The sequence below is a fragment of the Channa argus genome, chromosome 4 (genome assembly GCF_033026475.1).
Source record: "Channa argus isolate prfri chromosome 4, Channa argus male v1.0, whole genome shotgun sequence".
In the NCBI taxonomy this organism is placed as follows: Eukaryota; Metazoa; Chordata; class Actinopteri; order Anabantiformes; family Channidae; genus Channa; species Channa argus.
Genome location: NC_090200.1, coordinates 11,630,679 through 11,656,737, shown reverse-complemented (window position 1 = coordinate 11,656,737; position 26,059 = coordinate 11,630,679). Strand labels below are relative to the sequence as shown.

The 26,059-nt window shown below is 38.1% G+C and overlaps 2 protein-coding genes across 23 annotated transcripts in view; both read left to right on the top strand.

The window, feature by feature from the left end:
• Positions 1–3,279, top strand: part of LOC137125817 (pleckstrin homology domain-containing family A member 5-like) — a 69,997-nt gene extending 66,718 nt beyond the window's left edge. For 20 of the 22 annotated variants that reach the window (XM_067501919.1, XM_067501920.1, XM_067501918.1 and 17 more), the window contains 4 exons: positions 725–858; positions 1,292–1,434; positions 1,738–1,819; positions 2,148–3,279. In XM_067501919.1, coding sequence (XP_067358020.1) covers positions 725–858; positions 1,292–1,434; positions 1,738–1,819; positions 2,148–2,205 — 417 coding nt within the window. In that variant the 3' untranslated portion in view covers positions 2,206–3,279. Of the gene's footprint in view, positions 1–724; positions 859–1,291; positions 1,435–1,737; positions 1,838–2,147 lie in introns of all 22 variants that reach the window. The other 2 variants (XM_067501895.1, XM_067501898.1) reach the window with 2 other exon arrangements.
• An 811-nt stretch (positions 3,280–4,090) lies between these two features.
• On the top strand, positions 4,091–25,597 carry LOC137125181 (zinc finger protein aebp2-like). Its single transcript, XM_067500234.1, has 9 exons — positions 4,091–4,751; positions 5,724–5,934; positions 6,582–6,689; positions 6,974–7,160; positions 10,380–10,504; positions 14,562–14,629; positions 22,040–22,153; positions 23,374–23,403; positions 24,621–25,597. The coding sequence occupies exons 1-9, from the start codon at positions 4,210–4,212 to the stop codon at positions 24,625–24,627; spliced, it is 1,392 nt and encodes a 463-aa protein (XP_067356335.1). The 5' UTR covers positions 4,091–4,209; the 3' UTR covers positions 24,628–25,597.
• Positions 25,598–26,059: the final 462 nt, after the last annotated feature.

Below are 26,059 nucleotides of genomic sequence, written 5' to 3'. Positions count from 1 at the left end.
AGCTTTTTATGATTATGTCAGTTATAATTAAAATAGGCAGCACGGTGTGTCTCCCATTTTGCTAGTTCAAAATGCTTTCTGTCTGATTAGTGGCTAAGAGGGCTGATATCCTGACTTATTTTGCAGAAGATTTAGATCAACTGTTTGTTAAGCCTTTGATGTAAGATAGATTGAGAGCCAAGGCCCAAAATGCATTGTATATCCGACTATCAAAACAACTATAAATTATTTTTCTCATATTTCACTGAATACAATACCATACTGTACTGAGATGTAGCCAGGAATTTTTACAACACCAAACTGAGCGTGACATAGTGACTCCTATAATAAATCATTTTAATAGGCTTAATTATTTTAAGGTGCTTCTTGTTGTTTTAGAAAAGTTCATGGCCTTACTCTGGATTACATCAATCAGCTCTTTACAATTTATGCTCCCAACTGTTCTCTTCATGCCACCAAATGTCTCCAATAGTGTTTTTTGGTCTAGGACAAAGCGTACAGGGATGCCCCATTTAGCTCTTAAACCCAAAATGTGAAACAGCTTCCTGATGATGATAATTATCATCTCTTATCGATTCATGAATGTCATTTTATGATTTACATAACATCTTATTTATTGTTTACAATTTCTATTTTAATATTGTTTGTTAGTCACATTGTAATTCAGATTATTTGTTTGAAATGTGTTACATAAAGTGTTTGTTCCCTGGCTGTGTTTTTACAGCTTTCTGTGCCTGAAAAAGTGCTGATTCCTGAGCGATATGTGGAGTCAGACCCAGAGGAGGCTCTGAGCCCTGAGCAGGAGGCTGATAAGCAGAGGAAAGTTGATCGCATCAAAGCACTCATAGCCAAAAACAGGTAAACATGCCATCCTAAGCCGTCTCCAAACAGTCTGTGGTCTACATGAGCAACTATAAGGTCAGGGCTGCTCGAGCCTTTGAAATTAGATAAGAATCTTTTGGTAAAAGGTTTATCTTTGTATGTGAGCACTGATATTTTTCAGCAGATGTTATGCATGACATTTCTTATAGAAGTCATGGGTAAGTTTTGGGTTATAGGACCTTGCCTCCATAGATGGCTCAAAAGAGGCCACATTGGCTGCAGATTAGTAACTTGGATATAGTGAAAAGTCAGTGTGTTCTTATCTCCAAGCCACAATGACATTATATTTTAAATGTCAGCCCTCTTGAATTAATTTAAAAGAGAGAGCTTGTATATCTTGGGGTGATGTTTTTTATTCTGAAACTTTATTTATACCACTGAAACAATTTCTGTATGTGTGTGCTTCTAGCATGCAGAATGTGCTTCCTAGTATGGTTCTAAGCCCAGAGGAGGAGACTGAAGAGGAGGTAATCGTACAGGAGAAGGAGAAGATGATTAATATCTCCTACGAGCTGGCAGCAGAGGCCTCCAAACGCAGCAAGCTTGTAGCAGGTACATCTCTTGAGAAAACAGAGGGAGGAGGTGGATAGGATTTGATCAAAAGAATGCATGAGAAAAAAGAAAAGCCTGAGGGAGCCTATTCTTAGAGGCCACAACTTCTTATTGTGTTTATCAAACTGCAGCTGCTTCCATTGTGCATGCGTTTAGTCATTTATCATTGTAGTCTTAGTAGTGACTTCAGTGATTGTGTTTTTTGGCTGTTCTGTAATTTGTTGCCGACGTAATTAGTTTTTGTTATCGTGTGTGTGTGTTTGTGTGTGTGTGTGTTCAACATGTCACTTTGTTTCGTTGCAGTGAAAAGCCTGTCGTCCTCCTCCCCACCTCTTCCACAGTCTCCTAACACACCCCCTCAGCTCACTGATGGTTCTCACTTCATGTGTGTGTAGTAGCACCAGTAAGGGGCTTTCATCAACCTGTTCTGTCTATACTCACTATGCTAAAGTGTACATTTTTGTCTCTAAGATGTAAAAGAATGTTACATGAAGGGATCAATTAAATCTTATGTAAAATTATTGAAGGGAAAATGCTTAGTCTGTGCTGCAGTAGCTGTAATTTTACCCAGCACTTAACACACTGAGTTGCAAAACTTTTAGTCTGTGTAGTTCTGTCACAGCATCTTACTGATAAAACTCAAAGGACTGGAGTTGAATCATTGGTCACCGAATGGAGAGTAATCAGCCTTTTTCTCACCTTTTTTTTTACAGCACAGGCTCTGGCCTCAGTGAAAACCTACACATGAAGGAAGCAGCAGTAAAGATATAAAGATGCCCTTCGAGACTCCCCCCAAGGACATCAGCATAAGGCCACAGCCAATAGAGGGCTAAACTGCCTACTTTGTACTCTGGGGTCTTAACCTCTTTAACCTTGACTTTTGTATTTTCACTGTGACGTCTAGACTCCTGCGCCACCAACACCACTTTCTCTGTGATAATTATCAGCAATGCCTCCTTTTTGGGGTTTTCACATTCTCCTCATTTTAATGAGACAATACAGTTTTTATACGGTTGTTGCATTTCATTTTCATGAGTTTTTTCAGTTTTTTGTTTTATTATTATTTATATTACTTTAATTGATTCTTGTTTGAAAATGGGCCAAAGACTGTCTGTATATGTATGAGCATGATGGACTGAGCTCTGATGTGAGGCAAACAGTGTTTTTGGCTTTCCTACAGTTTCCCCTCATATTTCACAAACTGTCCAAAAATCATTCAATACCTTTCACAATGTTTAATTTACCTAACGTTTTTATTATTTAATCAATTTTTTTTTCTGGCCTTAGTCATCAGGTAAATACTCAAATGTATCGATTTATTGTAAAGAACATTTGTCTATGCGAAAAATGACTATGTAAGAGATATAGCTCCCTCGTTATAATGAATAGGGAGCCACTAAGAGTATTTGTGATTTCTCCTGTTCTGGGTTGTATTTATTTAAAATGGGATCTTCTGCAGTCCCTGTCATATTGCCCACACCTGCGTGAATGTTCTGGCTTAAGTTACTATATACTGTGTCTTTTTTATGGCTAAGAGAGATATTTAAACTGAAAGAAGGAAATTACAGAGTTTGGTTCTATTTTATGACATTGAAATTTGATGTCCTGGAACTAAAAAAGAGATCAGCACATGTAAAAAGCAATAAAAATAATATTTGTGGATCCTGGATACATTTTTGTGTGTGTACAAATTGTAAGTATTAGACATTTACTGTGTATATATTGTACATGGTACAGCAGGATGGGAGAGTGTATCCAAAATATGGTTATGTACTAGATTTGAGTCTGCAAATGTTCATATCCCATCTGTTTTATATCATGTTAAATAAATGTTGCTGTTCTTAATTAGTGACTGCATTGTATTTTTCCGCTTTACCATCTTTAGTGTAAAGCTGCATTTACCTGCTCTGTCATGTTCATCAGCTCGACTTCAGGTTTGTCGTGCAACATTAGAACTTTGCACTTGCTTATAATCAAATGTTGTGCTTACATTAACTCAATAGAATTTTGACACAATTTAAAAAATAAGACTAGGTAAATGTTAATTATTTATTGCCTCAGTATGAGCGGCAAGTAACAGCTATATAGCACTACTGCTCCACCGTGTGGCCATTCTTGGTTCTTGGTTAACTTTAGTTCTAGCAAGAGGTTAGAGTTCATTACATTCTATACCTGATAAACTATATAACTACATTCATTGAAGAATGAACATTATTATTTACACTAATGTGATTCTTAATAATTTGTTATTACCATCCGATGTCCTTGATGAATGAATTCATGTAATGATAATTATAACCAAAGTACCTAGGGCACCTAGCCAATATTAGATATTAACGTGAGCAACTTAAACACACCATGTTCTTATACAATTATGAAAGGGATTTAAAAGATTTTTTTTTCAAAATGGGATAACGATAATGGGTGTTGCCGCCCACCATGATTCAAAATAAATCCACCATAAAGTCCAAGACGCTCAGTAGATACATGCTGATACACAGTTTGAAAAAAGTTTCCCCGAGTGATCCGTGCACGAGGTCCGCTCACCGCTCCACTTTGGGAACCCGGGCTGTAGTAAACACTGGCTCCACTTTAGAGGAACACATGGGGAAGTTTAAATACCAACGTCAGAGTTTGCTCTCCTCGTGCCGCCTCTGACCAATCACAGAGGAGGCGGTGTGACGTGACACAGCGCTCCTTCTGCAGCAAGGCGGTCGACGGTGCCACGGCTAAAATTTAATACTCAAAGTGCCCCACGGTTTGTTCTTCGCCGAAATGGCTGCAACGGTTAAAGAGGAAATGCCCGCACTAAGTGGTGACAACGACGTACCGCGTGTAGAGACAAACGAGGGCGACGGTGAGGAGAAAGAAAATGGCCTTATAGAACCGGAAACAGAAGAACCACGCAGTAGCGTAGAGCCGAAGATGGAAGCGGTGGACGCGCGGGCCGGCGAAGAGAACCCCGCTGCAGCGGCAGACAAGGCCGCGAGCGAGGCGGTGACAGACGGCAGTGCCGTAACGGTCAGCCAGGAGGCTATTACTGTCCCCGAAGTACCAGAGCAAAAGCTGGAGTCAGAGCAAAGCCCGGGAGATGGTAACAACGAACCTGCCAGCGATTACACGACGAAAGAAGCGAAGGAGGAACCAGGCGAAGAGAGCCGGTGTTCGGGGATGGACTGTGAAAAGAGTAAAACAGTTTGTGAAGACGGCGAAAAGCCCAACGGCGGACACGGGGAACTGGCCGACAAGAGGCGGCCCAGTGTGGAGATATCGTCGTCGGATGGCGAACCGCTGAGCCGTCTGGACTCAGAGGACAGGTCGGTTTGGGAAATGACAGGTTACTGTAGTTCCATGTTGGGTGTGAACGGTTAAAACAGCTGCTGACAGCAGTATGTTTCCATCATGACAAGTTCACAGCTAATTAGATATGTTGTCGTTGAGAGTGAAAGCTATGAAAACATACATGTCTGTAATCGATCTACCGAACTATGTGCAATAAACCATCACCCGTCCTTCATTTTCACGTTTTCACATTGGCTGGATAAGTTACAATAAAGATCAGACATGCGTAGAGACATACTGCAGTTACCATTGTCAGACGCGTAAAAATCCAGCATCTGTACGTTTTTCATCAAAGCTTTCACTGATTTATTCAAGGCATGTAGTACTTTGCCTAAAACTTTGAAGTGTCTTCAGTACTTATGCTCTGGAGTTCTCCCATTACAATTATGTGTACCCCAAGTTGTTCACGTAATCTTCAATGTACAGACCTTACTTTAAAATGCAAGGTGAGCACTAAGAAGCTTTTCACCTTTTAGTAGATGAATGGTGAATGTGTAAAAAAACTTTACACACATCATTGCAAACAATCAGAGTCAAATCAGCATTTTGATATTCAGGGAGTCTCTAAACATTGTTGGTAAATCACATTTACTGTAAAGTAACTCTGCCAATCTAAGTACAACTGTAATTCAAACAAAATAACAGTTACTTGTTGAATGGGCGATTGCCTTAAAGTTCTTTGGAGATGTTGGACATCAAAACAAATTGTTACTATAGTACTATGAGCGTTGAATACGCAGATGTCACTGACTGGTGAATATGGCATGCATGGAAAATGTGTTGCAGCCTGAAGGCTTTCACACAAAGTGACTATGTAATGGGGCAGTATTATCTGCACCTGTTCTTCACGCCTGTGCAAATCCTCATCTAAGCTATCAAGATATTCTTATGGCCTTGGGCCCCATGTCCTATAACTAAAAAGCTGTGTCCTTCCTCGTCTCTCTCAGTATCAGCAGTACACTTATGGAAATGGAGAGCACAGGGTCCAGCGGACGCTCCACTCCTGCTATGCTGAACGGCCAGAGCAGTGCCAGCTCCTCTGGCGCTAAGACAGTGGCTTACACCTGCTGCTGGGACCTCTGTCCGCAGTGCTTCAGCTCCAGTCCTGATCTAGCAGAGCATATCAGGGGCATTCACGTGGATGGACAGAGAGGAGGGGTTGGTAGACTTTAAACTTTTGGGACAACCATAGCATTTATGTCCTGTCAAAATGTCCCCGTTTGCTTTAGCTTAACATTAACAGTCTAGACACCAAGACAGAATAGAGAAGGTTGCTTCAATTTTACTGTAGCAGGTTGAACTTCCTGAAATAAGTTTTCAGTGAAACTAAAATTGTTCAGTCTGACTCATTTGGAGTAACTGGGACACTTCAGTAAATGAGAAATTAGATTTTCTTTGGTAGCTTAACATACCACTGATACCACTTCACATTAAGTAACAGTACACTCCCATTACATGAGTAGAAGTTGCTAAACATTAATAATATACTGTTTATGAACCAACATTTTAATGCAACTGTAAACAAATTTGACCTTGTATTGGAGACCAAGCATTCAATATTTGTCACAGTAAAAATTCTTTTTAAAGTGAATCAGCTGTGATCACGAAGTGCAGGTCTGAGTGGACATTCAAGGATAATGTCTTGACAAATATAATAGTTATCAGAAAGCAGACCAACCTCTACCACCTATAGGACGCATCCAAATTAGCCGTCATGCTTCAAATAGTGGATTCAGGTCTCCACCTATACTTCTATACACTGTACAGTAAATGTCTTTTTCTATCTTTTTCTCTATGTCCTTCAGGTGTTTGTGTGTCTGTGGAAGGGTTGTAAAGTGTATAATACACCTTCCACCAGTCAGAGTTGGCTCCAGAGACACATGTTGACCCACAGTGGAGATAAGCCTTTTAAGGTAAGATTTGCACAAGATGTACACAACATGTGGCTTTTTTTATGATTCATGAAGATTAGCAAAATTATTGATAATATTCTCTTTATTTGTAAAATTTATGGTATTGACATCTAGATTTATCTTTAATAGTCTGTTTGAACAAGACAGCACCTTTTCTGTACGCGTTTAAATTCTGTGATGGTACAGTATATGTCAAGGCATTAATTAACTACCCAGTCCCTCATCATTAATAGGTTATTTACATATCTTTCCAGTGACAAATATATTTTTATGGTCTGCTTTAGTGCGTAGTTGGTGGCTGCAACGCCAGCTTTGCTTCTCAGGGAGGCCTGGCTCGTCATGTGCCTAGTCACTTCAGCCAGCAGAGCTCCTCAAAAATGTCCGGCCAGGGTAAGCTCAAAGAGGAGTCACCCTCCAAGGCTGGACTCAACAAGAGGAGGAAACTCAAGAACAAACGCAGGTGCTCCCTACGTACGTACCTAACAGACACACAAATTAAACCTATTAAAAAACATTCCTCATTCTGTTTTTCGTCCAAAAAAGATGTTTGCAGCTCACACCTCCTGCATCTTTTTGAAACATGAGCTTGGGCTATCTAGACAGTTTTCCCTCCACTTTTGTTTAGCATTGTAAAGTACAACATGTTTTTGTCTTGTTTTTTATATATTTTTCTCAGCAAGTGTCTGTCCCCCTGCTAGATGCTCATGTTAAGCAAGCTCTTTGGCTAGAGCTGTGTCAGTCTTTGCATTAAACAAATCCAGCTCCTTTTTAATTTATTTATTTTTTTACCGCTGTACTCTGCTTATTTTTTATGGATTTGGAATTGTCCTGTTTGTCAGGTGGTATGTGCGAGGTACATTCTGGCATTGATGGAGTGTCAAAGTTGCCAAGTACAATAGTAGCTGGTGAGAATTTTTCATTTAAATGGTTTATGTGAAGCACAGACTCCGTTTTATCAACTTCCCACCAACAGGACAAAATGGGCTGAGTGGAACCACAGACTATTAATGAAGTGTAAATGAAGATTAATTTGTGGAGTTTTTAAAAACAGAGGGAATATGTTTGATGATGACTGTTGGCTGACTACTTTCAAATACTTTTAAAATATGCTGCAACTTAATAGTTAAAATTAAATTAAGCTAAAGACAAGATAAAATTGCTACCCTATTGTTAACCATCTGTGTGCCTAAAACATGGGTGTAATGTATTTTTTGCTAAATCTTTTTCATTGTTGGATATCTACTGTAGGGTTTCATTTAGGGCTTAATGTGCATGTTCAGCTGATGGATAAGTGCTCTCTAAACATGAATTAAATACCACTTTGTCTACATACTAGAAAAATAACAATACATATCTTATGGTAGCGTGAGATGATGTACTTTAGCTGTAACCTTAATACCGGTGTCTCTCAAATAAAGTGAAATTTGAAACTTAAAGCAATCAAGTTTCTATCTAAACAAATACTTGTATAACCTTAAACAAACATCAGTTGAAGCTACCGTTAGCTATTAGGATGTTAACATGTCTATAAATCCACAAACTCCACAAACTGAAATGAAACACTTCTGATTGTGAACTTGAAGAACCAAAACATCTGGATACAGAATAAGCCACCACATAAAACATTCAATGTCATTGTCTTAGACCATTGTCTCAGACAGTGTTTATGGCAAGAAAAAACCCCCTCACATCAAATTGTCATTCTTATTCTATTGAATTTTGCAGGAAAGACCCCATATTATTGACAGTGCTACCCGCTTTTAAGTGCCTGATGTCACAAAACACTTGTAAAGTTTGAATCTATTTCTAAATTTTTAACATTATGGACACATTAGAAGTTGCTTTTAGCTTTGGATTTCATTGTTAGTTTAAAGAAATATGGGCATTAAAAGACAATGTCAATAGTTTCAGTACATTAGCTAGACCTTGCATATATAACTGAGGTTGTTGGCAGCTGTTTTTTTTACATGCATAATATTTTAGACTGCTTGATACAGTAGCCATTTATTTCCTTCAACTCACAGAGACATAAGCTTGAGTTAATGAGCCATTCAAGCAAAGTTTTTTTGTTGTTGTTTAAGTATAGTGCTATGCATTACAATTCAAACAACATGATAAGAAGCAGTTCTCTTGCTGTAAGAAAGATGTCAGATGAGTGAAAACTAAGATGTCAGATTATATAAACAAGCAGTTTATATTAAAAAAATTGTTATGCTAAAATAATGAAAATTGCTAAAATTTGCATCCCCATTCATAAATGTATTCATATTTCACTTTATTTTCTAAAAAGAAGTCTCTGCACGTTTTTTATGTTTTAGTTGAAAACTAATGGCTTCCTTGAGATACATTTTCATGCATAGCAAACATTTCCTGTGGATTGTTGTCTTAGTTGCAAGTTGCAATATTTGCAAGCATTGTTTTTGCTTAGTCAAATGCAACCATTGAGTCTCTTTCAGTTTAGAATATTAGTTGCTTATATAAATGCAGACATGCCTCCTTCATTCATCAGTTAACAACAGTCATTATCACCTGCATTTAATTCATATTTTGCAAACTACAGTATGTAGCGTTTTAACTAAATCAAAATTTAGTTTGTCTGTTTTTACTACAAATGTGCTCCATTTGTAATGGCCATGACTCACTAAATGGAGAGATTTGCTTATAAAGGTTTTGAATGATGCTTGCCCTTCTAACTAATCAGAGAAATTAAAGGATTTTACTTGATGAGTACATTTTTGGAACATTCTTGTTTGTGGTAGTTTCCCATTTGCCGTACTTGAAGTGCTGGGCAGAGTGTGATGGAGAACAACATAAGGTGGAGCCGAGTGGATTAATTCAGACTCCTATCCTAGTGCTTTTTTTACAGTGTTGACTTCTCTAATAAAATTCTCTCAGAAATTGTGTTCACATCCTGTCGTTTTCTGAGAATCTATCTATGTATGCAAAGAAAATTAGTAACTCATACAGAGGGTATATGACAAAAGAATTTCAATTTTGGGTACTGTTATTGCAATGAAGCCTTCTGGTCATAAGATTATATTTAATCTAACTGAGTTCCAATACAATGTACTGGTTCATTCAGCTTGACCAATTAAAATATTTTCAAAATAAAAAATGGTGTCTAGACCTTGTGAATGTATTGTAAGCAACAAGCTAAAGTAAATAAGGGTAATACTTCTGCCTGTTTGGGTGTTTAGCCCAAATAAAGATCTAAATACTTCCATGAGTTTTTACTTTTGTTATAATTTATACTTGTGGACACATTTAAATAAATCAAGTTACTGTGAAGAGCTTTACATCAGTCCGTCTTCAAAATCTTCTATGCATCTTTGTATTTTGTCGTAGATGTTTCCTCTTGACATTAAAAAGAAATATACATATATATATTTTTGCTTTGTCTGTTTGTTTCAAACGTTGAGGGTTTTCAGAGCAACTAAACCATAACGACCTCATTACTGTAATTTTAATGGAGAACTTGACCTTTTTACTGAATTGTCTTTTGTTGCTGCAAAGCATCATTTATAAACCACCAAGAAATGGCATTTTTCAGTTATGAGATGATTCTGATGTAGTTATGGTTGGTTACAGAGAGACTTGCCATGGAATTTTTACATATTGGGGTCACAGTGGAAACCCTGGTGTCATGTTTGTTTCACTCTGCAGTTTTATTTTTTATTTTTCTCCTTACAGCGAGGCCCCATGACTTCTTCGATGTCCAAACCATGGATGCTATCCGCCACAGAGCCATCTGTCTCAACCTTTCCACCCGCATTGAAAGTGTGGGGAATGGCCACAGTGTGGTTTTTAACAGCACGGTGAGTGCATCACTATTTTGTAAGTCATGTATTATTTGCCTCTGGCAACTGTTTAAAATATTTTCAAAATGTCGTGATCTTTATGGAGACACAAGGTTTTGAGTGTTTCAGATTTAAAAAAAAAAACTTACATGAGCCAGTTAATTATTAGCAGTTAACTATTAACAGTTAATTATTATAAATTTTAAACTCTATCACAGAGGTTAGAAGTATCCTGACTTGAACAATCTGACTATAGAAAAATATTATTATAGACAGTCTGTCTGTGTCTATATAATAAACAATTGTTTCATTTGAGCACTTCCTTTGGGTATTTCCAACAGGGGGCATTAAAGAATCACTGTAGATTTTTACCTGGTGCACTTGAAGTGAACCCTGTGAATTGCCCAAAGGCTTGACGTTGTTTTTCTCAGAATCAGGCTTCATAGGAATGACAGTTGGATTGTTTTTGTATATGCTTCTACCCCATTCTGACCCTAATGCACGATACATTATTAATGAGCTGTAAAATGCCTTTACACCTCACCATTGTGGGCTTACACATGCTTTGAAAGAAAAAAAAAATTAACTGAAAGACTCTCTATCTTTTAATCAAAAAGAGTGGAGGACTGAATTTTGTATTTGGGGGGAGTAATGTAATAAGATTTTGGATGTGAACAATGTGAATGGTTCATTTTGAATGACTGCTATTTTTATGCATTTCCACTAGGGAGCGCTCTGTGTCCTATTCAAGACCTTTAAGTTGCATGAAAACACCTTCATGCAACTTAAAGGTCTACAGTTATCTATTAAGTTCATGTTGATGTTTTTAATCATTGGGAGTGATTTTGTTCAGTGGTTACCTTAATGCAGAAATTATGTTATGCATTAAAAATAATCGGATTTTGTCTTTAGAGTCTTCATCTGCAATATAGTCTGCAATATTATCCTATAAATTCAAGTGAAGTAAAGTACAGTACTTGAGTAAATGTATGTAGTCAGTTACCTCTGCTCTTGAGTAAAAGAATTTACAATTATTGTTATTAAAAGTGAAAGGATTGACTTGACTAGATACTTGAATGATAAAAGTTTTTGAATTTGTTAGAGACATTGGTATATATTTTAGTTATGAACTACGTTACAATGTGGCATGGAAATAGACAATTACTTAGCAATAGATGATAGTGAAGAACCACTATTCTGCATTAATTTAAATGTTCTAACATTTGTTTAATCACAGCTTCTTTTTTTTTCTTTTTGCAGAATTATTATATACAACATAAATATAAAGTACCAAATTTTTTACAAGAATATATAATCATGTTGTGATAATGTTGTTAAGTGAACAATAGTAATTGAAAACAGAAACACAAATAATACTTTAGAGGTTAAGAGAGGTTACTGCATTTTTGAACCCAGAGAGGGAGGCAGCACCAGCCAAGGGCAGAGAGAGTAACAAATCCAGAGAAACAGAGACTTGGAGAGAATTGACATGGAAATAAGGTTAAATAAAGGTCGGGGTCATGGAATCCGAAGGAGATCTGGCCGGTTGGGCATACATTCTCTTCTCTAACCCCTAGAGTACTGTGGTGGAGAAAATTTGCAGTGCTGCATCAGACCCCAGGCCCCAGTGGGCCCTCCCAGGCCTTGGGAGATGGAGCAAAACTGTGGGGGATCTGTGGAGATTGGCCAGTAGGTCTGCTGACACGCCATAGCAGCTCAGTCATGTTTATGATGGGATATTTTTGTTATTGCGCCAATGTGCGTCATCCACAGTTTGAACCCCTGACACTAGACAGGCACCCAGTTTTAGCAGGCCTGCCCGCCCCCGGCTTTGGTCTTGCAGTTTTCACTGCCTTGTTTTGAAGTTACACTAATATTCACTGTTCACTCCCTTTTTCCTCTGATGCTCTCCCCCTCCCCTCCGTCAATCTTCACTCTCTTAGGCCTATAGAGGATCAAGATCTCCCCCTTAAAACATGAACTGCCATCATGAAACCACTCAGCTTACAAATCACTTCATGCTGCTTAAACACAAGCCCACTTCACCTTCTGCCTTTATGTAAATGGATGTAGCCCAGGCTTGTGAGTATTAGCCTGGGCCTGTGAGGACCCTGAGCACATAGGTTAACAGCAATGCATTGTTTTTTATACAAAAAAGACAGTAAAGCAGCTGCTGCTGTACTAAGTCTTGGCTTGATATTCTTATCACTGGACACATTCTAACCAGCACATGATTCAGGCTAATGCTGCAGCCACATCCTGTTCTTGCAGTAAGCTAAGAAAAGTGTGGGAGGAGTTCTTAGGAAGCACAGATGGAGAGCATGATATCTGTAAAACATATACCCAATGCATCGATCAAACTGGTACTTTCTGTGATTCACTGATAAAGCAAGAGAAACGCCGCCTTTTTCACTTTGAAGTTATGCATGAGCACTCCTGTTTGTCTTATGTGTGATTTGGATTTCACACCAAAAGTATCATGTTTTGTAGACAAGAGGCAACAACATGATTGATTGCACTTCAGTGATATTTGCAAAGCTTCTCAGACAAATTGAGAGGAACCAAGCCAGCAAAAGCAAATTTCATATCTTCTAAGCTTACCTAAATATTTCTTCCAAAAATGTAATCAGTTCATAACTAAATGTGTTTTTATCTTGTTTGATTTCCCAGACTTTATCCAGACAAGCTTTTCAAAATGTAAAGATAGATTTGCACAATTTTAATTAGTGAGCTCTTTTCTAACATCAGTTAGAAGATACTGATGGAGAAAGACAACGTAAGCATTTTGACAGTGTGCTGGATGAAAGACAAAAACCTGAATCTGAGAATAAAAATACGCACGAGATAAATAAATCTAATGAGGGTTCTTTCAAACAAAAAAAAATTATTACAGGTTTGGCTAAAGATTGGGATAGTATAATAAGCAGTAAGAGGAGGAGGAGGAATGTGATTCTAGGTCTATGTCTGACTTTTGCTTGGTGGATCCTCCTCCCTCCTGTCCTCAAACCAGTTTCCATCAATGCCATAGCTAGTCCCTAGAGTCACAAAAATAATTTCAGATATTCATGTGCGTAGGAGAAGTTCTTCTCATGTGAGCTCATTCACTTCCCTAAAAATAGGCATTGCTCACAAAAAAGAGCCAATTGACGTAGGAGGTTATAGCCATGGCTATTTTTGATACTCCTGGTTATTTTTTTACCTTTTCTTTTCCCTACTGACAATATTTGTCTGAATTCCAGACCAGTTTTACTATAAACCAACACAGCATGATAGATGAAATGTTATGCATAGAAAAGACCAACTGCTCAGGAAATCTTCTATTTGCAAGTGTATTTTCATAAGAAGAAGGCCTCGAATTGTGTGGTTTTGTTGGCAGATTATATCTTGAGTAGAAAAAAAGGTTAAAGATGAAATGATCACAATGTCCCATGTTTCTGCAAAAAAACATTAAAAAGTGGCTGCTTGACTGCTCTCGAAGACACTGAAGCACCTGGTGCTGACATAATTCACAACAAGAACAGGGACTTGTTTATTGTGGTATCAGTGCATACTTCATGTCTTTATCTTTTGCTCTCAAGAATGTCAGCTGTAAAAAGCAGCCTTTAATCAAGTCCATAAACTTAAAAGATATCAAACTTTTGTCTGAATGTGAATTCCTTGGTCTTACACTGTGTTGCAGAGGAATATGGGATGTATCCTGTTGAAAATAGAAATCTCACTCACTGCTTGCATGCATTATTAAGAGTGCTCACATTGCTTATTAGTGTAATGATCAGCTACTTTATCACTTGAGATGAGATGTTTAAAGTGTGTAGCCTCATTATTCGTTGTAGAGATTGGAGCCACCAGGGGAGCATGTCTTAGTAGCTGGTTTCTCCATAGACAAAAGAGAATGCTGCAATATGAGCCAAAAGTGATGTGAAAATCTAATGCTTATAAAATCACAAATTGGCTCGACATTTTAAATTAAAAATAATGTGTAGGTTTGAATATGCCTGTCTGTAAATTCTTGGAACTTTTTGGTCCTTTTTATGACCTGTATTTTTATTTTTTTATTATTATTGTCTGTGTGCAGGTGCTGGCCAGAAGGAAAGAGGGGTCTGGCAAGGTGAAGGTTCTTCTACATTGGACTCCTGAGGACATGTGAGTAAACATCGCCTACACTAAAACTGTGCCGCATACGTTGAACGATGCTGTGTACATGGTCTTTGTGGCCTACGTAGATCACAGAGGCTGAACCAAAATGAGACAGTCTGGTCTATGGATGATTGCCTATTTACATCACTAGTTGTTCCCAGAAGAATGCAGGCAGCTAATCCACTGAGATGGCGGCTAGCTAGTTAACTAGCTTCCTAACATTAACGTGTCTTGTTAATGAAAACTTTTTTCTCCATATGCAGCCTTCGAAGGATGCATCCTCTGACCTGTGACACAGCTTATGTTATCTACATAAATCTTTATCCCCGTAGGGATTTCAGTTCTTTATGTAGACAGCGAATTAAAGTTACTACAACATAGTTTTATTTTATCAGTACAATCAATCTCCTTACCCCTTACGTGGCACCTGTCCTCTCACAGGTATCAGAAAGGTATTTGCCACCTTCTTCTTCTGATAATTACAAAGTTTTTTTTTTTTAAGGCCAGTTCGTACTTTATGCATCCACTTGACTTCTGTGGTTTTCATAACATCTGCTGGACTTTATGACAACTGAACTGAACTGAACAGCTTTAATCCTATCAAGTTTTGAAAAATGCCATTGTGATTCAATATGGAAATTTGGCATCTAAATAAAGCCTTTCATTTCACATATTCTATTGAAAATTGGAGCATCTGAATGTGAAAACTGGTGGGGGGCAGGTACTAACCTGTGTAGAAATGCAGCCTGGTTGTCAGCTTTTTATTAGCGCTTGAAGAAAGCAGTGAGTGAGAATAAGGGATCTGAAGATATACGGTAGTTATGGTGTTAATGATGTGGTCTGTCTACTCTGTCTGTATGGAGTGAAGCTGAGGTTCACACAAGGCTACATGACAAGAGGGTGAACAAGTAGTGTGCTGCAGGAGGAGAGAAGGAGCCCAGCTGAGGTGAAAGACTCTGCATTCAATATAAATAACAAGCCAATTAAAGAAGTTTATTGAAACACCTATTAAGCAAGCAGAAACATGCAGCAAGCTGATCATTGTAGTTATTCCTGCAGTTTTAGTTCCCCCCCCCCCCCTCCTCTGTGAACAGGACCTGCTCATCAGAGAGAGGAGGACAGCGGAGCATGGATTTTTCACTTAGGAGTCAGTTTATTAGGTTCACTAAACTTTAACTTTTTAAATCCTATAGTAAATACACCTTCAGGAAGTGGAAAATTGCTTTTAGTACAAAACTGCCAAGATGCTGGGTGGGAAAAAAGAACTAGAATATTTGTAGCATAATGTAAGTCAATACGTAATATTTATTGTAGTATTAACAGAAGAGTGTGCTTAAGATGCATATGTACTGGAGCCAATATGCATCTATCAGAGGGCAAAAAGTCTGAATTGGCCTTTAGGGTTTAGCCTAGATTATGAGACTAAGTTCAGTTTTCAGGAAGACATAGAGATTTTATTTATTGCGTCATTACTCTGACTAATCAAAAGAACTAAAACCTCTGCACTGGTAAACCCTGTAGCTATTGTATTGAACAGCACAGCATACCAGGTGTTTCTAGATCGACTTGCTAGATGACTTAACTAACTAATGAAGTTATGTGTTGCAACTTTAATCTTGGTGGGAAACAGGTTAGAGTACATTTGAAATAATGGTCATTACATATTATTTTTAAGTAAAAGTTTTAGATCCATAAAACAGTAGTTATAAGTCCATAAACATGTACAAATCTCCTGCACATTCTTACCATGTACAGCCTGGGCCTGTCACGCTGGCATTTTCTTTCTGGGCACCAGGAATGGCTAAATGTATTGTATTTGTTAGTTTTACGATTCTCGCAATCTACCCAGTTGCACAGTGAACATTGTGCCTTACGCTCTCCTCTAACGGAGCTTAGGAAATCAGCCAAGCTTATCAGCTAATGTCATCAGTTGGGTCTGTAGCCCTGATGGGGAGAGCACTGGAATTAGCCAAAACAAAGTCATTACAAAACCCTCTTTGAGTCTAGTGCTGGTTCTACATCATTCTGCTTTGCTTAATATTAAATAGAAGATTGAGTACCTATTTTTTGAATTGTCTTTTAAATAGTGGATCAGCATCCAAATGCAGGTACAGGCTGATTGTTCTTTTCTTGTTGCTCTCCAACTTTTTGCCATACGCAGTTTAGCCCATTGAGGCATGGGTCTCACTCAGTCCTCTCTGGCTACATAATATTCCTAGCTTAGACTCACCAAACTCAGTCCACTGGAGGGGAAGCTCGGTACCACTTAGGACCTAGCTCATTTAAGCAATTGGGGAGAAGGGCAGCCAGGTTCACCACTGTGGTTATGAAATGGGTCTGTCTTAAAGAGGCAGAACGCTGTTATTCTCAGTGGGGCCTCCTACCACATTTCCAGCACTCCCACACTCCCATTAAAGGGTTTGAATTCACAGCCTCTGAAGATGATCAGAGAGCAAGCAGAGGAAGAATGAAAAGGATGGTGGGAGATGAGAAGAAGTCAGCACAAAGGAGAGGAGAAGAGGTGAATAAAGATGGGAGGAGGATGGGGTGAGAGGAAAAGAAAACAAAGTCAAAGGAGACAAAAAAGAGGTTGGAAAACAAAGCAAAAAATGGCTTTAGTTAGAGGCAGAGCAAAGATAGCACAGGGCAAAGAAACCCAGATGATGCATCTTGAAGTAGATTGTAGCTGACAGCACCCAATGAACAAGCTCTAGCTAAACCCTTGTTCTTTCTGGCTTCTGCTGTTTCATCCTCCTATCTTTCCTCCTCTTCTTTTCTTTCCCCTTTCTGATTCACCTCTGCAATCTCCTCCACGACCCGTGTGTGGGAGTTTAATCTTGTGCTTAGAGAAATAATGAGGGTAAGGGAGAGGAAGAGAAAGATGAAGTTTGGTGATCAGGAAAGACTCGTCAGATTAATTCCAAACAGAGAGACACAGATGGAGATTGATACTGAACCTCATAGAGGCAGAATAGATGAGAGAAGGAATTGGGGGGATAGAGAATGGAGGAAGGTGAGAAATGGGAATAGGAACAAAATGGTTGTGAAAGAGAAAAAATTGAAAGAAGAGGCAGAATGAATGATGGGGAGAGAATTAAATGGAGAGATAAAAAAAAGACAAAAATTAGTTTCGTTTGGGCTTGGGCCATGCAAAAAAAAAAAAATCAGTGACGTTAAGTCCTATATTTGCCCTGCGGCAATCCAGTGCTTTGGTCATTAATATGCAAAACCAATCCAAAGAGGGATGGGAAAGAAACACAGTTGTGTCTTTAACTGTTATAGCGGTGGTGTAGTCTTCCAAAAGATAAAAGTTTCTCATTTTACCAGATTCAAAAATGCATTCCTTCTTTTTCTGTTCGCCAGTCCCAGCCAGGTTGTAAACTTCTTCAAATCCACCAAATGTTATTGACAATGTTGGCTGAAAATCTTATGAAGGTCAGTTATGTGCATATTTACCAGTGGACATAATAACATTTGCAGCTCACAGCATATTTGTTTGGGCAGATATACTGTACACATTTGTCACACTTTGGCTTTTGTGTTTGCTGGTTTTTAGAAAGCGTAATACAAAAACACTACCCTGCACATTCTTTGAATGTCGAGCATCATTCTTACTAGAGCCTCCCCTCATCCTCTGTGGCATGTGGAGGAGTCAAAAGTTAATACCTAGTATTTGACTCTATGTAATGTCCTAGTATGTGATGAAAAATCTCGTGGTCATTTAGTCAGCCGTTAGGTGTCATGACCCTCAACACTGTGGTCAACATTAAATGCTGTACTCTGTGTTTATGTGTATGTTTCTCAGTCACTGAGTGAATGATTATCTGTATATGAATGTGGGCAGTCATGTTTATAAATAGTGGAGCAAAGCATTCACATTCTGACTGACACTTATTAACTACATTTGGATTAATGAGTAATTTATTAACACGAAACACCAGCAGAGGTGGTTTGATTGATGGAACTGATGGAAAAAAATTGCTGTCTGTAACATTTAATGGACGGATGAATGGACTCCACTGCATGGTGTCTTACAATGAATTACAAACTCTAGAAAGTGACAGCAAATGCCTTGTGCCACTATGTGCAACATGGCATATCAATTTAACAACATGGGTTTATGTTATAAATCTTTGTTAGCTATTTGTTTTTTTGTTGTTGTGTTTTTCTCCATCATTACTTTGCTTATATTTTATCAAGTATCAACAAGCACAGTAATCAGACACCAGCAGTGCTCTCATGAACAAAGTATTTTACTCTTGAATATTGTGAATATATTTCACAATTTTCATATTGATTACAGAATATATATTCCATTTACACAATCAAATCAATATGTAGTAAAAATAAAATACAAATTAAAATAAACTGTTTTCACGCTAATCGGACACAAAACGATTATCCCAATGTTTAAAAAATATATATATAATTCACAACCAGATCGTTTGACAGTAAAAACTGTAAAACATGCATAAATATAATTTCATAAATCTTAGTTGTTTTTTTTTTGTCCACCTGACTTCATGTGTGGGAACAAAATGTGTTAAAACTGCTTATATTACTGATTAGAGATCAATGGTCTCTCAAATCGCTAATCGGCAACACCTCTTTGAGCTGTAAAAATACTTCCCCTTCTTTGTGCATCTTTGATTAGTGAGTAATAGCCATTCACTTTGAAAAATACAATTTGCATGAACACTCAGTAAATGTGTGTAAGTCAGTCATGGCTAGTAGCTTGGTTAACTGCAGTGTTTCTGTGAAATTAGTGAATTAATTTTGTTTGGCATCATATATTTAAAGATCTTGTCTTTAGAATAAAGAATAAAATTAATTCAACTGCAAGAAGTGGTTCACAGAAGTAAAAAAAAAAAAGCACTGTTAAACAGTAGAGAAATAACTAGCAGCGAGGGTCAAACCGTCATGCACTGGCAAATTGGTAATATTCTCATAAACCTCAAACATGTAAGAATACAGCCCCACGCTTGACTCAAAGGAAAACGGGCACGTGGTTAATACATGTTAGCATTATGGTATATAAGGATATTCTTGATATTTGTATTTTAATGAAGCAGTATACCTTAAAGACTTGAACGTGTTTTTGAGGCTTTCTTGCCTCTAGATTTTATGAGTGAAAATTGTGGTTTAAAAAAATGTCACACAGTGGCATTAAACCTAAAACAGCTGCAGACAAATGAAATTAGGCCGGGAAAATGCAGTAATGCGGTTCAGAAGCTTTCATTAGGTGCGGCTGTAGCTATAGCTCAGTTAGTAAGGCAGCCGTCTACAGCCCAGAGGGGCACTGGTTCAGTACCCGGTCCTGGCTACATGTCGAAGGACCCTTAATCGCTCCCTGTGGGTCACTTTGCATGGCAGCCACCGCCATCCGTGTGTGAATGGGTGAATTGTGCTTTGGATAAAAGCGCAATATAAGGGGCCATTTACCATTTATTAATTCAATTTTAATTCAACTTCCTTTATATAGCACCAATTCATAAAATAGTTATCTCAAGGCACTTTGCATAATAAAGTCACAACTATATAGCTATGTAGAGGAAAGCTAACAAATCCCCCTTGAGCAAACCCTAGGCAACAGTGGAGAGGAAAAACTCCCCTTAACAGAAGAAACCTCCAGCAGAACCAGACTCAGCAGGTGCGGCCATCTGCCTTCACAGGTTGGACTGAGTGGAAAATGGAGAGAGAAGAGCGACAGGGCGACAAGAAACGGCAACAAAACATCTGCTTCAAATCCTGGTATATACCTGCAGACTGGTACAGAGAGGAAAAAACATAACTACCTCCATTCTTCAGTATAATTTCCACCAGATGTCTTATGCTCAGACCAAAACAATTATAGTTATGTTTCCTATTGTATATTTATTGTATATCTAGTAGTAATTCCCCCACCCATTTTTATTACATCAGGAACCTGATAATTTATTGAAACATTTGTATTATATTAATTCAAGCGCCCTTTGTGGAAATGCAGTTGGATTTGATAGGAAGGCCTATTCTCAGCCTGCTGTCAGCTTTATAAGTAAAAGGGTGAGCTGGGCTTTTGACTTTGTGTTTGGCATCGCAAGGTGAATTTAGCCCTTGTTACTTTCTTTTGTAACACTCGCCTGTATGTATAAACAGCCCTATTGAAACAACATTTAAACATTTTTGTATACATATATTGAATAAACAAAGACAGACAGAGACCCTCATCCATTTTCCTTATGAACATAATCAGGCCATATTATTCTTTGTCTAATAAAAACTAAAATACTTGTTAAATGCTACATTGTATGTGCAATATTGTGGTATTTTTAGTATTCATTGGTTGTCCTGGATCATCCTATGTGGCTGACCCCACCCTTCAGGAACTTCAGTGCAAAACTAAAGGATTTGTAGCCTCTGATTGTTGTACATTAACAGGATGTTCCGACTCCCTCCCCAACTTCATATTCTCTTCTTTTCTCTGTCCCTGTTCCCTTTTGTTCACAATCTCTGCCCACATCCAGTTGAGCTGAATGTGCAGCATGTAAAGCGCAACCTGCACACCATCCCGCTGAATGGGCTGACTAGGCATGTGAATGAGTGATTTGGCTGGGTGACTGCCTGCCTGACTGCTGCCTGCAATGTGTGTCTGTGTGTGCGTCTGCATCTCTAGGGGCTTCTGTGATGACGCACATAGTGACGGGGGGGGAATGCTGAGGGTGGAGACAGGGGAGGCTGAAGGAGGGAGGGGAGGCGCAGTCAAATCGCTAAGCTCTTTGTTTCTTTCTTCTGCACTATGATTTGCTTTGCTGGTGCTGGCACACTCCCTTCTTTCACAGGGCGATCATACTGCTTTGGGTACTGTAAGGTGCAGCTGGGCAATCCAGTACTGTGTTTGTGTGTGTCACTCTTAAAAATGTGGAATTGTCAGATTGATCGGATTTTTTAAGGTGCCCATTATTTGTATTTGAGGCTTCTTTCATAGTGGATCATTTTAAACGCATACAGAAAGAACTCACATGCTTGCAAACATAGATATGTCTTTCACCAGTCACACTAAATCTTCTAAAGTCTAAAAGCTAATGAAATAAACATAGTGTGAATAATGTTTGATAATTGAGAATATAGGATACCGTGTGTTTGTAGGTCTGCACACCTGGGTGCATGTGTCAGTCCCATTGCATTGGTCAAGGCCATGTTCCTTGTGGAAATGTACTTACAGTTTTCAAGGAAAAGTGTTAACATGTGCTCTGGACTCAATGAGTTTCTTTGTCTATCTTTTAGCTTATTCCATTCAACCTTATACTCTACTGCCTTTCTCTCACTCTGTCTTGTTAGAGCTTAAAACTTGAACATTCATCCATTGTGTGTGTGTGTGTGTGTGTGTTTGCCCGCGTGTGCGCGCGCACGCGCGTGCATGTATGTGTTGTCCTGCAGACTACCTGACGTGTGGGTGAATGAAACGGAGCGGTCTCAGCTGAAGACTAAAGTGGTGCATTTATCCCAGTTACCCCAGGACACAGCCATGCTGCTAGACCCAAACATCTACAGGTGAGTCAAAGGACTCTTGTACACAAGAGTAACACAAGGCTGCACAGCTGCATATCAGTTTTGTCTCCACTAAACACGTGCGAAACACACAAAAGTGTTTGGAACTTCTTGCATGTGCCTGATGAGAGGTGTCCTTTGAATGGATTTATAAAACATCACCTATTGCTGCTTGCATGTGCCTCAGTACTTTGTGTGTCTGTGTACGTGTACGTGTGCATGTGGCATCCTTAACACTTTCTTCCACCAGGTGGCACCAACTCCTGAGCTTAACAATTAGGTTAGAACGGGTGTAGTGACAACACATTTTGTGTATTTATTTGTATGTCAGGAGGAAAACACTTTCCACTGTACTGATTGATCAAGGATGTTAGCTATGTGTCAGTAGCATTATATTTCAGCTGTGTTATTATTCAGAAATGACAGTGTTAATGAAGAGCTCCAGTTATGTCGGATTAAAAGGAGGCATTTCTTATGTATAAACTTGTTCAGCTGATAAATATGTGTAGAAGGCTTTTATGAAAAAGTATTGGTGTCAGTGTCACATTTGTCATTTAAAATAGAAATAATTGCAGATTTTAAACCAGACAAATTTCATTTCTTGCAACTCTGCAAATGTCACTCCACAACCTATATTTTCTCTGTCTACAAGTGTACCACATTCCACTAAACATATTATTTAAATTCTGTGCAACTCTGCAAGGCTTAGTATGTTTTCACTGAGATGAGAAAACAATGTTAGCTTTATGGTACACCATAAAAAGCTGAAAATGAATTATGAAAGAGGAACAATGTGCCTAAAATAACAGAGTGGTTATCTTACTTGAGATATATGGCATTCAATTGTGCTGATCAGCACATAGGCAAAGTGATTTTAATTAGACCTGAAGGCTCAGTAACTGCACAGGCTGTTGCTGGACTATGGTTTGATAGTTGAATATAATCGTCAGCACTCGGCCAATTTATGTCAAGGCCGTCGTAATGCATGAAATCGCCAAACAAATGAGGTGGTTGGTGCCTGTGGCCGTAAACATAGTAGGGTGAAGCCCTGCACATGTAGATGGATTGAACAGAAAAAGGCTGGCACAGTATCATTCAGATATTTCATCAGTGTTTCCATGTTAAAATGTTTTCCCTTTGTCACAAGTCACACTGGACTGAAATCATCTGAAACACATCATCACTTTTTACAATATGAATAAATATCTTTTTTGTCTTTTCAGAGCACTTCCTCAAAAGCGCCTGAAGCGAAGGTAAGCTGAGCCATCTTTTTTGTGTTAAAGGAAAAAAATATTGATATACCAGTAATTTGATGCCATTAATAAGCAAGTCAGATTAAAGACATCAAATAATAAATGCACAATACTGAATTTAAATTAAATACTGCACCAAAAGTAGCAGAATTTACCACTACTTAACTGTTCTGTGTAGAAAAGTCATACGACACTAAAGTACAACCGCATACACTGATTAGACACAACATTAACACCACCTGGTGTTTTTAACACAGAAACATTGAGTGATTTTCATAAAAACTAATAATTACTTATGGGTCATTGTGGGTTAACCACTTGTCAGCTCCAAAAATGATCTTTTACTCTTATTTGTTATAAACATTTTGATCATGTTTTGACATATATGCCATAATAAGTATGGTTTAAAATACAATTATTATTATTTTTTTATTTTTATATTTTTTACTTGTCTTATTTATGTATTTATTTAGTAAAATGTGGATTATCTGCTATGTATTTTCAATTAAGTAAAATAATTGAAGTTGTACTTGTAGTGTAGAGTTGTTTTGTTTTTTGTTTTTTTGTTTGTTTTTTTTAAGGCCACTATTGCACTTTTACTTGAGTATTGAGTTTGTGTACTTATACCACCTATGCACACAGTGTATCACTTTAGCTTCATATTGGTCTGTGTAGCCAGACTGTTTAAAGTGGCCATGCTGGCCCATGTCACCATTACATTATTAGGAGCACCTGTGTTAATGTTGTGGCCACTACAGGAGTTTACATTTGGTCAAACAAACAAATAAGTACAATGAAATTAGTAGGTATGATGTAAGCACTTCATTTATTTAAAAAACTATAGTTTTAAGGAGGATTAATACTGTAGTGTATTTGCTCCTCTCCTGTGGAGAAATGCCATCTTTGTTTATGTCTTATTCACATTTTCACCATTCCTGTATGCTGTGATGCCAGTTAATTCAAAAAGAGGCTTCTCTAAAGCCATTTTTCAGTGAGACCAGATCACATGAGCTCACATTTGGCCATTGTTCATTATTCCATTAATTGACCCCTGTAGTTCAGTGTAGTGCAACAGCTCCAAGATACAGTGTAATGTGTCTGCAAAAGAAGTCAGCTGAGTGTCTGAACTGCCAGGATAAAGCCCATTTCTCACACTGTAATCTTATGACACACTGAGAACAACTCATTCTCTCTTTCTCTTCTGTCTTTGTGATCAGCCTTTAAGGAGTCATCTGTGGACTTGATACTAGAGGGGAAATCCTTGTTCATAGGAGGTTTATCTATATGTGATGGGACGCTCTCCATCTGTCTCTGCTGAACATGGGGGCAGTGAAGTGGCGAGAAAAAGAAGGAAAACTTGGCTATGCTGCAGTTTATTTCCTTTTTTAATTTTGTATATTTAAATGGACTGTTGTTGCCAAGTGTAAACTGGGGGGGTAAACTTTTTTCTTTAAAAAAATGTGTTTAATCAAAATCACATATGAATGTTTTTTTTCTAAAAAGCACCAGGCTGAAAATATCCAGATAATATCCAGTGGTGTAAAAAGTGTTTTTGTGTAACATTGTCAGAAAATGCAGCATATTTTATAACAGTTTTGAGTAAAATATTTATGCAGATTTGTAAATTATTTTTTATACCATGACAATGCTGGTGTACTGTGGATTTTTGTGGTTTTTAATAGAACCGTAATTACTGTGATAATCTATGTTAACTGTCACTTGTAGGGATATTTGGAAAATTCTACTTGTAATTATGTTGTACATGACAGAAGTCTTAACACATTATCCTATTTATACTTACTGAATGCAGTACTGTTATCTGTGTGTCTGACAATGATGTTTGAGGCTGTGCCAACAATTATAGACCTTTTCTGTTCAATGCAAACTGTTACAGGAGCAATAACTCAGTAATTAAGGACACTACCATGTAGCTCTTAATCTTCTCCAGTCTGTAGACAGTAAGGATAAAATGACTGACATTTCAGCACACATTTAAAGGTGTAAATTACACCTACTAAACCTCCCAGTCCCTCTCCCCCAAGTAACATGAACTGTGTATATCCTTGTTGTTGATAAATTTACATTTCCACTATTTAAGCACTCGAGAATTGCTGTTAAAATATGTGTTTTTTAATGTGTGTTGTCCCCATTGCAAATAGAATACTGTGTTTGTAATAAAATTAGGGAAGTGACAGATGTCAATGAATGCAAGTTTGTACAGATAAGGATGCAAGATGTTGGAATGGTAGAAAGAAGCAATGCATCCATTGTGATATGAATGCGAGTTCCTTCTGCGTGCATTAGAGGGATTGGCTGGTTTATTTGGCGTCCGTTAGCAGAACAGCTTTGGGAGCATGCTGTGGAGGAGCTAATGACCCGGCCAGCAGGGTAGAAACCCTGTTGGCCTCAGCTGTTGGTGAACGTGCCTGCAGAGAAAACGGAGTTCAGAAAGAGGTCTACTACAGTACTCTTGTCCTGCTCTTTTGTATCTCACACATGCAAAATTTATGGGGATTTATGATTCCAGCATGTGATGTAATGAGGCCTTCAGATGTCGTTGTTTTCTAGAGGAAAGCACTGAACATTTGTCGGCACCCTATTGTTTCATTAAGTGATCACATCTGCAGTGGTCCATGGCAGTTCCTACAACTTTTGG

Coding starts and splice junctions, on each gene's coding strand:
- LOC137125181 (XM_067500234.1), top strand. CDS start 4,210: ATGGCTGCAACGGTTAAAGAGGAAATGCCCGCACTAAGTGGTGACAAC. Junction 4,752..5,723: donor CGTCTGGACTCAGAGGACAG/GTCGGTTTGGGA, acceptor CGTCTCTCTCAG/TATCAGCAGTACACTTATGG. Junction 5,935..6,581: donor TGGATGGACAGAGAGGAGGG/GTTGGTAGACTT, acceptor TATGTCCTTCAG/GTGTTTGTGTGTCTGTGGAA.